This window comes from Cyprinus carpio, chromosome B13 (genome assembly GCF_018340385.1).
Source record: "Cyprinus carpio isolate SPL01 chromosome B13, ASM1834038v1, whole genome shotgun sequence".
Classification (NCBI taxonomy): domain Eukaryota; kingdom Metazoa; phylum Chordata; class Actinopteri; order Cypriniformes; family Cyprinidae; genus Cyprinus; species Cyprinus carpio.
In genome coordinates, this window is record NC_056609.1 from 4,277,567 (window position 1) to 4,294,441 (window position 16,875).

The 16,875-nt window shown below is 39.0% G+C and overlaps 1 protein-coding gene across 1 annotated transcript; it reads right to left on the reverse strand.

The window, feature by feature from the left end:
- Window positions 1-280: 280 nt before the first annotated feature.
- On the reverse strand, window positions 281-16,064 carry LOC109091360 (polymerase (DNA directed), eta). The gene is given in 11 exon segments (XM_042736298.1): window positions 281-1,721; window positions 7,134-7,297; window positions 8,208-8,273; window positions 9,074-9,197; window positions 9,321-9,398; window positions 9,400-9,438; window positions 9,523-9,626; window positions 10,498-10,670; window positions 14,246-14,472; window positions 15,316-15,450; window positions 15,795-16,064. Coding segments are annotated over 11 exon segments (1,863 nt in total). The 5' UTR covers window positions 15,932-16,064; the 3' UTR covers window positions 281-1,105.
- Window positions 16,065-16,875: the final 811 nt, after the last annotated feature.

The window sequence follows — 16,875 nt, forward strand, 5'->3', positions numbered from 1 at the left end:
GTTTTACTTAAAATGTAAAATTTCTTTACATTAAATAAAGATAAAAATGAAAATGCAAATCTACTTTTACAGATTTCTTTGCTCATATGTGCCAAGGGGGCCAATACTTCTGAGCTCAACTGTCCATCTGTCAAGAATGATCTTGAATTTGATCTGTAGATCAAATGTTTCATGAAAACACATCATGACATGCCAGTTTCACGCTGGAAAGTTTGCAGTGTTTCAGTCATGATTTGTTGCCCTCTAGTGATGTGACGTAAATAAAGACAAAACTATTCAGGATGTTGCAAGTGCCTTTTATAGGAACAGTTCACCCCCAAAAAATAACATTTGCTGAAAGTGTCCTCACACTTATACCAAGAGGACGTAGATGAGTTTGTTTCTCCATCAGGTTTGTAGAAATGTAGCATTGCATCAGTGTCTCAGCAATGGATGCTCTGCAGTGAATGGGTGCCGTCAGAATGAGAGTCCAAACAGCTGATAAAAACATCACAGTAATCCACAGCACTCCGGTCCATCAGTTAATGTCTTGAGAAGACAAAAGCTGTGTTTATAAAAAAACAAATTTAACATTAAGACATTTTTGCTTTTGGCCAAAATACGAGTCCATAATCTGTCATAATGCTTCCTCCACAAAGTCCATCTTCATATTTTAAAAAAGTTTGGCCTCTCATTCTGACGGCACCCATTCACTGCAATCCATAACTAGAAGAGGCTCTTGTCACAAACAGAGCAACCATTCGAAACACCTTAGAAACTTCATATATCAGCACATATTTCATAATACAACATTAAAACGTCGCACCAGAAGGATATTTCTCACGTGGGTCATGCAATCGCTTTTCAATTATTCCAAAATGTTGAGATTCAGTTCAAATGAAAGCAAAGGTTTCTGCACAAAAATATTTTTTGTAAAACAAATGTTCCTCCCTCAAACAGCCAGGTTGTGTCCTGACGTTTCATCACACCCATCAGATTGTCCGACCAGGGCTTCGAAAATGGCTTTTGAACAACTTTTTATTATTTAAATAAAACACAAAAATTTGAAAGGCACAAATATTTCTCATCGAAACCCAAAGATAAGAAAAGCTGGCTGGGACTGCGGTCATGTCTTTCTGAAGAAGGAGTCCAGCGTGCCGCTGTTTCCCTGCACTCGCGCTCTCTTGGCCTGCGGGCCGCTCCGAGTCTTCGCCTGGCTCTTCCCGCGGGATGACTGCACCGGTACGTCGCTGGACGCTGAGGAGAAGGACCTCTGCAAGTCCAGAGCCACATGATAGTCCATGTGCTCAGGCATTTCCCAGACCAGCACCTTCAGTCCACAGCGCTCGCATGCATGAAGATCCTCACCGAGCGACTCGGATCCTGCCGCAGCGCTCCGGTCCTCAGGCACAGCTGACAGCTGGAGCGTCTTCTCCAGACCCTTTCTGTGGAAGAAGGAGGAGATGCCAGGGGCTTTCTGAGGAAGGCTGGGTGACCCATGTTCATCTTTATGAGCCTCCTCGCCTTGCTGTTTCTTCTTCTCAGCGGCCTTCTCAAACAGAGACTGGATGGCCCCTGGGCGCTTGGGGCTCGGCTCTGCTTTAGCGGACTGTGTAGAGGCTAGACGCGATTGTGTTGAAGGTGCGTCACTGGACAGGAAGCTTGCTATTCCTCCGGATGAGGATGAGGGAACATCGCTGAACTTACTGGCCGACAGATGAAGACAAGTCAAAGCAGGAGACCTAAGAGAGAAACATAATCATACCGTCAAATACACACTGGACATTCACGACAACCCGTCAAAATAAAAGTTCAGTTTAACTTGAAGAAATTATGACAGGAATACATTACTATTGTATACTAAAATATAATTCTGAAGTTTTTGAGGGAATATCATACAAACAAGTTATTTCTTCATTATTTTATACAGTGCTGTTGTGCAGCATCTTGTTTGACAATAAAATGCATAGTTTTTTTGTAAATTTATTATTTTCATTACAATTTGAAAGACTAATTAAATTAGATTTATTAACTAATTCAACTAGACAATTTTTTGTGACAAATTTGTATTGAATCTTGAAACAGAATCCAAAAAATGGAAAACTAAATTTAGGGGAAAATAAACCTTTTTTTTTGGGGGGGGGGGCTAAATTAAAAGGTAACTCTGTGGAGTTTAATTTCTAACAAACTCATTATCCTTACATTCAAATTCAATGTCTAACGAATGTGTTGAAAGCATTTCCTGAATATCATGATAAATGTTGATATATTGTGTCATGGATTGTGATCATATTTTTGGCCGTACTGCCCAGTCCTACACTTGACTCCTAGTCTAACATCAAGAAAACACGTCCTCATGAGCACAGGCTGTTCTGGGCGCTCGGTGGCTCGAGTCAGAAGAGCTCAACCCTCATGTCACGATCTGCTTGGGTCTCTCCTTCAAAGTCCAAGGGATTTTTTCATCCATTTTATGATTAGAAGGAAAACTCTTTCTGGTCCCTTACAGAAGTATTTCCCAAACTAGGTCACCTTTATTTTATATTGCTTTATGCAACAGAGATTGTTTCGAAGCAGTTTCACGGTAATAAACTGTGTAAAGTTAATCAATTATGAAACAAGTAATTCAGCGATAAGCAGCTCTGTGGAAGACAATAGTGTTGTTATTCAGCTCAATGTTGATTCACTTCAGGTCTTAGGGTTTGTGAAGAAACTGCAAGTTGATGAAAAGCTAATGATTAAACCATACTAATTAAAAATTAAAACATTTTAAAATAAAAACATAAAAAAATTACTTAAACAAGATTTGTTTATTTTATGTTTATATGTTTAGACATTACATGACATTAAATTAAAAGTCTATCGATTCATATTGCGCTCTATCATTTATTTTGTGGTGCCACAAAATACATTGTTTATGGCAATACTTTTTCATAACTTGAATGATGTTAGTCTTACATGCATTACACGGGGATGCAGGCAGACCCATGAATAACAGCATGCGCGCGCTCACGTCACGTTGCTGTGTGCGTGGTCACGAAAACTTAATGTTTGCATGCGTTTTTAAGCACTGCAGTTTAAAACAACTGATTTTAGGCCGTTGAAACACAAACAACAGAGCTATACGCGCGCTGTCTCTGTTTCTGTGTGAGAGGAGTGCGTGAGCTGCGCATCAGCTGCTAATAGAGCTCGTGAGCATTTTTTATTGGCTTTGAACGATTGCATAAAAACTTATATGCAAGTATCCTCATAAACACAGTCATTTAGGTCTTAAGGGAATGTAAACAATTGCGAGAGAAAGCGCATATGTAACAGTATATTGGATCTGGAGTTCGGTCTTAAAGGGGAAGCAGTCCAATGTTCGTCCTGTCTGCCATTCATATTAATTAAACAACAGTAAGAGAAAATTTCTCACTGCTCTTGCCTAAATCACTTTTGTAACTAGAATAAGAAGAAAATAAATAAATAATGTTAATGCTAATGATTAAGCGTATATACAGTAGTTTCTTGTTCTTATTTCATCACTGACTGTTTATGTATCTCCAGGGAGCTTGGGTGTTTTTTTTATTATTATTTTCTTGTATTAGTTTGATATTGACATTGGTGACAAGGATTATGAAAATTATATGGTATCAGATCTTAATATCATAAAAAACCTTATTAAAAGAAAAAATAACTATATCAAGATATATATATCGTTATCGAGATATAAAATTTCTCATATCGTGATATAAGATTTTGGTCTAATGACCACTGACCAACATCAGAGAACCATGAACATATGAAAGTGATGCTGAATTAAACATTAACTTACATTACATACATTATCTCAGAGGGACTTCAAAAGAATATTTCTGGTTAAAGTAGGTAAGAATCTCTCGTCAAACATCTGAATAGAATTTAAAGTGCCCATTTTTCCTAGTAATGTCATTTAATTTAAAGGGATCATAAAGTGAGATTGCCTTGATCTTTTGACATAAGAGATCATTGTGCTATAAAAAACATCCTGTCAGTTTCAGAACTCATAACTTTGGCTTCAATATAGGCTGTTTTTAGACTAATGACAGTCTGCAAAAACATAAGCTTACTTTATGGCATAATAGTGTGAATAAGCACCGCCTCTGCAGAAGATCAACACCTGCTTCTACATCACTGGGTGCATTCGACTTCATGCAGCACTGCCCAAACCGATCACAATCTGACTTGAAGCAGTGCATGCCGGTTAGAAATTTTGTCCGACTTCAGACGGCGCCGACGCCACATGACTGTCACGTGTACCACGAGAGTGTGTCTAGAGCAGCCGGCTGACTCAGCCGCCCCAGTTTCTCCAGAGCGACTGCAGGAGCTGATGACGACACAGCTGTTTCACGATTGGCCAGATTCACCGCATGACAACCATCACGTGTGTTTCGGGTTTATTCTTACCTTTTCTGTTCCAATAATGGCCACAAATCTGTGTTTTTAGGATGGTAAACGCTTTTTTACTGTAGTCGCACTGTTGTATTGAGTCATGTTTATCATACAACACTGATAAAAGCATATATACCCCACTGTATTAGTATTTAAACAGTATATGATTATGTTGAACTTTATTCTTGAAATGATGGCGCTGTATTAAGCAGTATATAAAACTGTTTCTGTTGCTCATAAAAACGTTTCTCTGTGTATTTGACAAATCTGTGTATTTGACAAATATTGCATTTAATTCACTTCATCTGTGATAAAGTATGCAAACACTGCGTGAGTGTCACTAACGGGAGCAGAAAGTGTCCGGCTTGAAGTGTCTGTTTTCAGCTCCGCCCCCGACTGCAAGCGGCTGCTCTCGTTGATCGCCGTCTGCAGCCGTGCTTCAAGTCGAACGCACTTACTGTCTGTTTAGCCCCGCCCACCAATTCTACATCACTGCCTGTTTAGCTCCGCCCACCAATTCTACATCACTGCCTGTTTAGCTCCGCCCACCAATTTTACATCACTGCCTGTTTAGCTCCGCCCACCAATTTTACATCACTGCCTGTTTAGCTTCGCCCACCAATTCTACATCACTGCCTGTTTAGCTCCGCCCACCAATTTTACATCACTGCCTGTTTAGCTTCGCCCACCAATTCTACATCACTGCCTGTTTAGCCCTGTCCACAGATTCGTCCATGTAGATTTTACGAGAGGCGATTGCACAGGTTTATGCAGAAAGCAAACGATAAAGATGCTCCAAATACAAGACACTGTTCAGTGTGAAACTTTGAAAAAAAAAAAAATGTTTGCATTTCCTTCCTTATGATCCCAACATTAGGAAAGAGTGGATTAACTTTATTAAGTTCCAGACCGTGTCAGTAAGAACTCAGTCCTCTGTTTACTTCATTTTACCGTGGATTCGTTTACAAACAAGGCACAACTCGACGCAGGATTTTCAGAAAGATTGAAACTAAAAGACAATGCTGTGCTGACTATATTGGATGCGACAGTAACGTCACAACACGCAACTGTTTTTATAACGTGATCACTATTGCTTTGTCTGTTAAACAGATCGTTTGATATTTACTGAGTATTTTTTGCAGTTTTGACCTAAATTACAGTAGCGTCTGTCTGTGAGGAATGTAGACTGTCAAACATACACAACTATTAGCCAATCACAGCAGTGGGAGTTTACTTCTGAGTCTACAACCCTCCACATCTATTCAAACAGTGTACTGATGAGGAGGTTAAAAACAGGACAGAAAATAGCCTTTTACTTCTAAATTATGTTTTTGATGTAAAAATCTTGATAACATTATTAGTGAACCTCAGAAAACAGTACAAAAAAAAAAACAGACGCAGTTTCTGATCCCTTTAAAGAAAAAAAGAATTAACTGGCAAAATAAAGATGTTAAAGGGGTAAAAATAACATTATTTTGTGTATTTGGTGTAATGCAATGTGTTTATGCTGTTTAAGGTTCAAACAACATTATTTTTTTCATATACTGTTATTTTTGGTTTCTCCTCTATGCCCCGCCTTCTGAAACGAGTCGATTTTTACAAAGCTCACCGTTCTGAAAAGCGAGGTGTGCTCTGATTGGCCAGCTATCCAGTGCGTTGTGATTGGCCGAATACCTCAAGCGCTGTGATGCCGTGTCCCATTACAAACGAGGCATTTGTTGCATCCAGTGGGGACATAATTACTGATTATAATGATTTATACTGTCTTTTTACGCGTTGTGTATTGTGCTGCCTAAACATAAAACCATGTCTGCATTTGTGATCAGAAAAACGACAAACAACAAGCGCTACTCTACGCTGCTCAAAACTCATGTTGGATGTTTGTTTGTTTATTAAGTTTTTTACGCCATGTTAGCATCATGGCTATTTACATGGCAAAAAAGTTCAGTATCATCCATAAGATTTACATTATATAAAACATTTCAACTTAACATAAAATAGAAAATCTAAAATACATTTAGGTGGTACATTTTCAAATATTGCATGCAAGCATGTTTCTGAATAAAAGCGTTTTCTAAACTCATGTTTGAATCATCAGTGGCAAATTCTTTAAATATGTAAACATACTTAAAGGATGTGCAGGGTTCTTACACATTTTCCAAAGTAAAATTCAAGCATGTGTTATTGTGCTAATATCAAACCACCTGTCTTGACTGCATATAACGTTGCCCTATTTCAAGCACCCGTACGAACCCTGGATGTGAGTCAGAAGCACCAGACTGTCCTTGCAAAGCTGGAACTGCCCCACTTTATAGAAACAGCCTTTGTGTGACAATGTTGTAAATACAACTTAACCACTGATTTCTAGTTGTGTCCTCTTTTGGAAGACCAAACAAAGTAGTTTCGCTTTCACAAAGAAACACACAGCGTCTCCACAACATGGCGTGGGCGGCAACAATACTACGGCAGAATCAAAGTTACACCTACATTTGGGCGGCATTATGCAAATCTTCCCACACAGTGACGTAGACATGTGGGGGCGTGTTTAAACGAGGCGTTTTAGGAGGGCGTGGACGAGTCTTAACTAGAATATCTCTTTGGGTTTGAGACTTTAGTCTTTGCAACTTTAGGGATCTTATATTTTTGTTCCTATGCACAGCTTGTAACAGCTTGAAATTGCATCATATGATCCCTTTAATATTTGGATCTAGATCAGACATTGGCTAAAGTTCATCATTATCACTCACCACGCCTCCTGGTGGCTTCCTGCGGTGTTGAGGCTCTTGATGATGGCCAGGCTGTCTGAGGTCATCTTCACAGCATCATAGCGGACAAGAGCACAGCAGCGAGAAAAACTCTGATCTCCAGCCTGCCTGACGCCCACCGTCAGCTGTTTGGCCACCCGCCCGTTCTGCAGACAAGACAACACACAAGCATCACATATGAAGAGAAGAAACATATCAGTGATGTCCAGTTCACCAAACCGGAGTGAATCGCATGAAACAGCTCGGGCTCGAGCAGCACAGGTCTCCAGGTTACTCAATCAAAACACACTTTCAGACTCCCGACAGTCACTGCGACTCGACATGAGCCCAAAATAATAACGTTCATTCAGCGCTCCAGTTCCTCCCACAGTCACTGAACTGAGAAAACAGCTCGACTCGGACTGATACGCGAACCGAACACAAATGAACGTGTTTATGGTTTCTCATTGATATTGGAAAAAGGTGAGCTGATGAAGACTAGTTTATACACTTTAGACAAGAAAAACATCCACGTTTCACATCATTATTTCACCCGCTGTATCACAGCAATAAGTATTGAACACTTCACCATTTTTCCAAGTGAATATATTTCTAAAGGTGCTGCTGACATGAAATATTCACCAGATGTCTATAACAACCCAAGTAATCCATACATACAAACAAAACAAAACAAAGAAGTTCAGAAATTAAGTTGTGTGTAATATAGTAACATCATTATGTAAACAAATTGTCCGAAAGAACCAATTAACACAGAAACGAATCAGACTTCCCTTCATTATGTGACATCACAGGCTGTAAAATCAGTATTTTAATCTAGAATTATACTTTCTGCTATAAACATTTGGAAACGTGAATGATGGTTCCTGTAAAACTCTGAATAAGCAAATCTTCCGGCCGTTTGGAGCTGTCAAGCAGCATAGAAATCTGCTGTGTTGATAGAGAAAGTATACATTCATCAGCATTTCACTTTATTTTAAACCTCTGAATGTGACTCAGTCGCTCCGAATGATTTATTTGTTTTATAAACCAGCGTTACTTCACTGATAACGGTCTCACCATATCTCTGTCTTTGTTCAGTCGCTCCTGTAACTCGAGGGCCAGCTGATGAAGCCAGTGCTGCACCTGCACAAGAGAGCGGGTTACACCAGAGCACGAGCATCAGAGTCCACACCAATCTCAAATCTGACATGTACCAGGGCAGAAAAACGGCTGAAAAACTACATTCAAATTTTGTATTTAAATGTGATCAATATTCAAATTTAAAATGCATAATTGCAGTTAGGGAGGAAAAGCGCACCACAAGAGGGCGCATCAAGCAAAATATCACTAATGCACGTTTCTTCAAAGCAATAAAACAACAGACTATCTTTGAAAAAAAGCGCATAATTTCTAAAAAAAAAAAAAAACATAATTAATAAAGTTACTTAATCAAAAACAAAACAGCATCATGTATGTATGCATAGTTTAACAAAGAACCGAAAACCAATCACAAAGAGTACTTTTTTTCATTTAAAAAACGCCATAAAGTCTCGAGACATGTCTTTTAAAAGTTGAACTTAAATTAATTTCACACGGCTTTCTAAACATGCGGCTGTCTTGTGAGACGCGAGTGCAACAGTGATAGATGTCCCTCTAGAAAATGCGATAAATATGTGTTCTGTGTGAACGGCTTGGTTTCAGTTTTGAAGTAAACATCATCTTCTCTGCACTGAAGTCCTCTTTTTCTGCCGCATCCAGTGATAGGCTACAAAAAGCATTAAAATGAAACGACCCCTACGTCATCTTCGCATCTCATTGATAAAGCTGCCTGACACACGCCTAAAATTCTAATGCAACGTTTTTGCATTCAAATGTGGATTTCTATTTAGTATAATCGACGAACATTCGAAATTCACATTTTTTTTGACAGCCCTACCCCGTACCTGCTGCTGTGTAGCCAAACAGGTTTTCCCTTGGAAGTTCTTACTGCAGCCGATGGATTTGGGGAGCTGTCGAGGCTTCACGGGCTCAAACTCGATCCCTCGGCACAGGTCATATAGCCACGAGCTGAGGAACAGACCAAATGAGCAACTCTACCTAACAGAGCTTTCCATGACTTTTTAAGATTGTACGGATTTTGATTAAGTTTCAGGTCTGAATCATTCTCAGGCAGGTTTTTCTGGTTCTCACCCGGTCTTCTCTCCGAAGTGCTGCTCCAGCTGGATCTTGCTGAACTGAGTGAGATCTCCGATGTTTTCCACTCGCAGAGTCCATGATGGACGTCCCCAGCTTCCCGCCCAGATTACGACTGAAGAGCATCCACACACGCATTTACAGTCCATTCTCACTGTGAGAACCAAGTGTAATATCAGAGTACAAGTGATCTACTTACATTTTACTGATGGGAAGAGTGCTGAAGAGTTCTGGAACGGATCCCAGTGGCAGAACTGTTTGGCGATTAGGCTTGTTTAAGCCACATGCTAGTTTGGCTAACACCTATGGAAGAAAAATACAATTTAAATTGACCACACTAGTGTTGAAGATGCCATCCTCGGATTCATGTGAAGATCTGATTCATGTAAATTCCAGCGATAGTTCATTAAGCAAGAACACAGACCATGTTTGGGAGAAATTCTTCACTGATGCATTCTGGGACACACTAGTGTTTCCCTGTGGTCATGTGTGTATCGTACTAGCACTAAACCGGTTTGATTATTATCTGTAAACAGTATGTCACGTAACGTCACATTTATCTCTGAAAAGACATTCTATGAAGAAAAGAACATTCTATAATATTTCAGACATTCTAAAAAAAAAATCACTCTAAAGAGAAGCATTTTGATAAATATGTATTAGATTACATATACATAAATTTTAACCAGTTGAATGCATCTTTGAATAAATCTCTCATGAAAATAAGTTATAACAGTCACGGTTTGCATGTTTATATTTCAATAAGTAAGGCATAATTATATAATTAAATACCTTATGTGCAATTTAAATGTTTGTTATACAACTGTTTTTGAGTGTTGATTATTATATCTAATACCAGTTGGATTTGAACATTTGCCTGAGTTTTTCATTTTAACCTTTAATATTATATTAATGTACCAGATGACAGATCCCTGTGTAGTTTACAACTTTAGACAGAAGAGATTTCTTTGGAAATAAAAATGGACATTTTGTACCTGACATATTTCCATTAAAATCTAAATTAAAAATTAAAATTAGAATCTGAGATTTGAATCAAATCAAAGTTTCGTGAATCAGAACTGAATAATGAGTCTGTGTCCTAGTTACTGACCAGATCATCTGAATGAAAGGTGAACACCAGGAGTAAACCGTGTCAATGTAAAATGCAGCAGACCTTGTTGTGCGAGATGCCGGCGGAGCAGCGGAATCCGGTGTGTTCCTCCACGGCGGCCCTCATCTCCTCCACTATCAGAGCGCCGACGGTCAGATGCAGCTCCGCGCTCGAGGGCAGATCGCTGGAGGACAGATGCTCCAGCCACTGCTGCAGGCCTCGGAGCCGCTGCTCCTCTGCACACACACCAACACACCGCTCTAGTGGTTAGCTTTTAAACAGCCGATATCTTAGAGAGCAGGGGGACCGATATATATCATTTTTATTTATTCTAATTAACATTTAAGAAATTTGAAAACTATAAATGTGTAAATAAACATACTCATACTCTGGGTGACAGCTACTTGATTCTGTAATCCTATAACAGTATTTTTCACAAATAAAGAAATGTGCATTTAAAGTGGTAAATATAGGAGGAATGTGTCAAAGTCATTACAATAACTGAATATTGGCATGTAGATGGACTTTGATCAAACATATGAAGGTTGGTGCAGACTGAACATGGTATTTTTGAGTTAGTATAAAACATGACGTATCCTGTCGCCAACAGGTGGCGCTATGATTATAACTGAATATTGGCCATTAGATGTGTTCAGGCCATGATTCTTACCAAACAGGTGAAGTTTGGGGCAGATCGAACATTGTATGGTGAAAGAACAAAGTTTGTCAGGCCTCCACGGACCTTCAACGAAAACTCAAGATCTTCGCAATTTAGCATCGCACAGGGCTTTAGATTACACTGACAACATTTGGTGTTGATCAGTTTAAATCTCTAGGAGGAGTTCGTTTAAATACAATGCTTGAAAATGGCAAAAAACTTGCTGATGACTTATAACCTGTTTTTTGATTAGTGTCAAAATTTTTTTTTTGTTTGTTATTTATTTGTTTTTGGTGGTTTTGCTGCTTAAGTTTTTATAATAGCAATTTGCATATATTCCAGAATGTTATGAAGAGTGATCAGATGAATTGCATAGTCCTTCTTTGCCATGAAAATTAACTTAATCCCAAAAAAAACCTTTCCACTACATTTCATTGCTGTCATTAAAGGACCTGCTGAGATCATTTCAGTAATCATCTTGTTAACTCAGGTGAGAATGTTGACGAGCACAAGGCTGGAGATCATTATGTCAGGCTGATTGGGTTAGAATGGCAGACTTGACATGTTAAAAGGAGGGTGATGCTTGAAATCATTGTTCTTCCATTGTTAACCATGGTGACCTGCAAAGAAACGCGTGCAGCCATCATTGCGTTGCATAAAAATGGCTTCACAGGCAAGGATATTGTGGCTACTAAGATTGTACCTAAATCAACAATTTATAGGTTCATCAAGAACTTCAAGGAAAGAGGTTCAATTCTTGTAAAGAAGGCTTCAGGGTGTCCAAGAAAGTCCAGCAAGCGCTAGGATCGTCTCCTAAAGAGGATTCAGCTGCGGGATCGGAGTGCCACCAGTGCAGAGCTTGCTCAGGAATGGCAGCAGGCAGGTGTGAGCGCATCTGCACGCACAGTGAGGCCAAGACTTTTTGGAAGATGGCCTGGTGTCAAGAAGGGCAGCAAAGAAGCCACTTCTCTCCAAAAAAAACATCAGGGACAGATTGATCTTCTGCAGAAAGTACAGTGAATGGACTGCTGAGGACTGGGGCAAAGTCATATTCTCAGATGAAGCCCCTTTCCGATTGTTTGGGGCATCTGGAAAAAGGCTTGTCCGGAGAAGAAAAGGTGAGCGCTACCATCAGTCCTGTGTCATGCCAACAGTAAAGCATCCTGACACCATTCATGTGTCTGGGGTTGCTTCTCATCCAAGGGAGTGGGCTAACTCACAATTCTGCCCAAAAACACAGCCATGAATAAAGAATGGTACCAAAACACCCTCCAACAGCAACTTCTTCCAACAACCCAACAACAGTTTTGGTGAAGAACAATGCATTTTCCAGCACGATGGAGCACCGTGCCATAAGGCAAAAGTGATAACTAAGTGGCTCGGGGACCAGAATGTTGAAATTTTGGGTCCATGGCCTGGAAACTTCCCAGATCTTAATCCCATTGAGAACTTGTGGTCAATCCTCAAGAGGCGGGTGGACAAACAAAAACCCACTAATTCTGACAAACTCCAAGAAGTTATTATGAAAGAATGGGTTTGCTATCAGTCAGGATTTGGCCCAGAAGTTGATTGAGAGCATGCCCAGTCGAATTGCAGAGGTCCTGAAAAAGAAGGGCCAACACTGCAAATACTGACTCTTTGCATAAATGTCATGTAATTGTCAATAAAAGCCTTTGAAACGTATGAAGTGCTTGTAATTATATTTCAGTACATCTCAGAAACAACTGAAACAAAGATCTAAAAGCAGTTTAGCAGCAAACTTTTTGAAAACTAATATTTATGTAATTCTCAAAACTTTTGGCCACGACTGTATACATAAATAAAAAGGAAGTAAACACTGTAACCAACAGGGCTCTAATTAATCTGGGAAGTTTGTGTGCACTGGGAATATATATACTTTTTTTTTTTTAAATGTCAAGGTAACACTCATTTTTCATACAGCACACAGTAAAAATGACATGAATATGAGAGTGGGCAAATGGATAAAGCGCAGCATAGTTTGTAATCTTGAGTTTAAAGTTTGTTGATCGCGCGTCTCCAGTGAAGCTGAACTCTCCTCCTGTCAGTATTCAATTAACATGGACCGACTGTCACGCAGAAAACACGTCATCATGCAGGATACACACTTTATAAGATCTCACAACTGGATCCAAGGTTTGTGAAATTAAATATTTATTAGACATTCAAAAATCTGTTTAAAATGATATAAATGCATATTTGCTGAATGCTTATGGTAAACAAGAAAGTATTATGTTTGCCTTTCAATTACTAATAATATTAAAAGCAATCGTTAAAATACTTTTTTTGGATACCTTTTAATTAGGGATGCATGATATTATCAGACCAATATCAGAATCGGCCGATAATGACTTTAAATGTAAATATCGCCATCGGCCAGATATGAAAAATTATGAGTATGTTTTGATTTAAAGGTCAGAATCTATATCTTTCATAACAAAACAACAACACAAACATGACACTTAAATTAAATAATTTATATACTGATTTATTCATTAATGTTATATTTTTAAACAAATTATGAGCTCTTAAAAGATTTTCAGATTTTTTTTTTACAACTCTTTTGCTTTAAACCATTTACAAACGTTAAATCATAAAATAAAATGCTAGGGTTAACACTGCATCTTTCAGCAATTGAATATAGTTTATTTATAGTTATTTTCAAATCTTTAATGTACTGTTATTATAAAATAACTTCATTATTGTTTATTTAATTCTAACAAATAAGTTAAAAACTAACCAAAATTATAAATAATTATATATCCGTATCGGCATCGGCTATCAGCCAAAGTGAGTTGAAAATTATCAGCATATTGGATATCAGCAAAAATCCAGTATTGTGCATCCCTACTTTTAATTCCTTTGTTTGACATGCTATCTGATTATTAGACAGACTTCTCTCCGTATTAGACAGAACTGTTAGACTGTGACAACAAACAATGAAGCGGGAGAATGTGAGCGCTCAGGTGCTGTCAAAATAAAAGTCCCGCCTTGAACACATCAGCCAAACAGAAAAAAAATGTCAAATATCGGCCGATATATTGGCAATACATCAGTCGACCACTACACGGCTCAAATGCTCACTGCCTGTTCCAATGAAAATGACAAGTGACCTGCTGTCAGTTTCAAACACACCTTTATCGGTCACCGCATCCTCACTCGGTTGGCTGCTGCTGGTTTGGGGAAAGCCCTGAACGTAGGTGCTCCTCAGCTGCTGCGGCGTGATGTCCTGGACGCTCATGTGCTTCAGTCTGTCCTGCACGCTGGCCGTGAGGTCCATGTATGCCTCATCGATGCTGGCCCGCTCTATGACAGCGAAGCGCGACATCACCTCGATCACCTCCACACTGGCCTCCCTGTAACTGATGCACAGCGGAAACATGCAATTAACAGTGCAGTCGCCCAGAAATGAACATCTGCTGAAAACCTGCTCCCTCTCAGACCATCCAAGATGAGTTTGTTTCTTCATCAGATCTGGAGAAATGTGTCACTCTGTCACTTGCTCTGCAGTGAATGGGTGCCGTCAGAATGAGAGTCCAAACAGCTGATAAAAACATCACAATAATCCACAGCACTGCAGTCCATCAGTTCACATCTAAACTGAAACAAATCCATCTCACTTCTGTTTAAAATTAGACGCCATAATAACACTCTCACACCAAAATCTACCCACATGTTTGTTTAGAGCCGTCTTGGGCTGTTTTTTTAATTTGCATGCCTATTTCTCTCCTGATTCAGACCAGACAGTTATTTCACTGAAGAAAGCGTTATTATGGACTCGTACTTTAGTTGGAAGAAACATCTTAATGGATTTGTTTCAGCTTCTGTCTTCTCCAGACATTAACTGATGGACTGCAGTGCTGTGGATTATTGTGATGCTTTTATCAGCTGTTTGGACTCTCATTCTGACGGCACCCATTCACTGCAGAGCAAGCGACAGAGTGACACATTTCTCCAAATCTGATGAAGAAACAAACTCATCTACATCTCGGATGACCTGAGGATGAACATCAAACATTATCTGAACACACCTCGTCTATGAAAGACAAAAATGTCTGTTCTAGGTGATAACAGGGTTCTTCATAAAGGTATGAAACCAACATGAATAAAAAGATTACATCCCTAACTTAAAACTGCCCCTTTTGCTCATTTTGGACGCCCTACATTGGGACTGAACAGCATGGAAAGAAGAAAGGTGCACTTACAGCGTGAGATCAGCCTTCCCATGAGCCTCTCTGACTCGGGCCACCTGTAGGTCAGGACAGAGCTTCCTGGCATCATCTGCCCACATGTTCCTGCTGACCCCATGAGCTCTGGCCTCGTAACTCACTGCGATGATGCTGACAACACACACACACACACACACACACACACACACACACACACACACACACCTCTGCGGTTTAACAAGTGATTTCTGGACACACATCCAGCTCGTTTTAATAAAGGAACTAAAGCACACCAATGAGAGAGCAAGCAATCAAACATGAAAAATTTGCATTATTCTTTCTGTGGACTCCAAGACTCAAAACAAAACAACTAACGTTAGCTGCAATCAAAATTCACCGTCAAGTTGTTTACTGTGAATTATGGGGTGTGGTTACTGTTAAATTAATTATTGTATTGTATTGTATTGTATTGTATATATAAATGTTTTGAATGAAGAAACAGTGTGCTGTCTCACCCTCCGCCTCTCCAGGTCTTGTACTGCGCCACCACGCAGGGTTTGTTTTTGAGCTTGGGGTTGATTCTCTGCTCCACTTGCACATAGAAGCAGTCCATGTCCACCAGCGCGACCACTCTCTCCTTCCCCAAATCCATCAGCGCAAACCACGCAGTCTACAGCGCGAACACTTCACTAACTCACCCGCGAAAGACGCGAAACACCCGCGGGTTTGGCTTCACGCGCTCTTCTTCTGTTCTTCGAGTATCGCGCGCTGAGTCTGTTCACTGCCCCCTAGTGGACTTCTGCACAATAACCAAGACTTTGGTTCCTATTTGATATAAATTGTTTTTGTTTCATTTCTACTAGTTTAATTATAATATTAATTTATTATATACATGTGCATATATAATATTTAGAACTTGTACAGTATAAAATAACAAAAAACAGCAACAAATAAATATAAAATCCATGTTTGTTACTGCATTTCTTTATGATTATTATCATTATTATTATCATTATTATTATTATTATTATTAAGCATGTATGGCTGGATAGTTAGATCAACATCAGATTATTTTGAAATAAACTACTGATCATACTGCATACTGGCTGAGCAACAAATCATGCAAAAATAAATGACCAAAATAAGGTTTGATGACACAATGACACTAAAGTTTCTACAGAAAACAAACCTGGGTCTTTCTTTCCTATTTGTCAGTTATTACCATGAATTGATTACAATGTATTAACTCTGTTACTGTTAATGTAATTATCTTTAACACAAATCTGACTTTTCTCAGTGTATGTAAGATAAACACTGCTGTACCCGTATTGAGTTACTAGTTACTGTGCTATTGCATTGTGAATAATTACCCTCTAGCACTCTCTACTCTAATTCTATTCTTAAAATAACTGTCCCTTCTAGACTTGCACTCTATTCATTTACTAACTGCTTGTTTTCTTAAAAAAAGAAAAAAATATATATCAGTATCTGATAACACTTTATTTTAAGGTGTCCTTGTAACAAATGTTACATTTACTTTTAAAATAACAATTAATTATGCATAATTACAGCCATGTAACCCTAAAGCAGACCCTA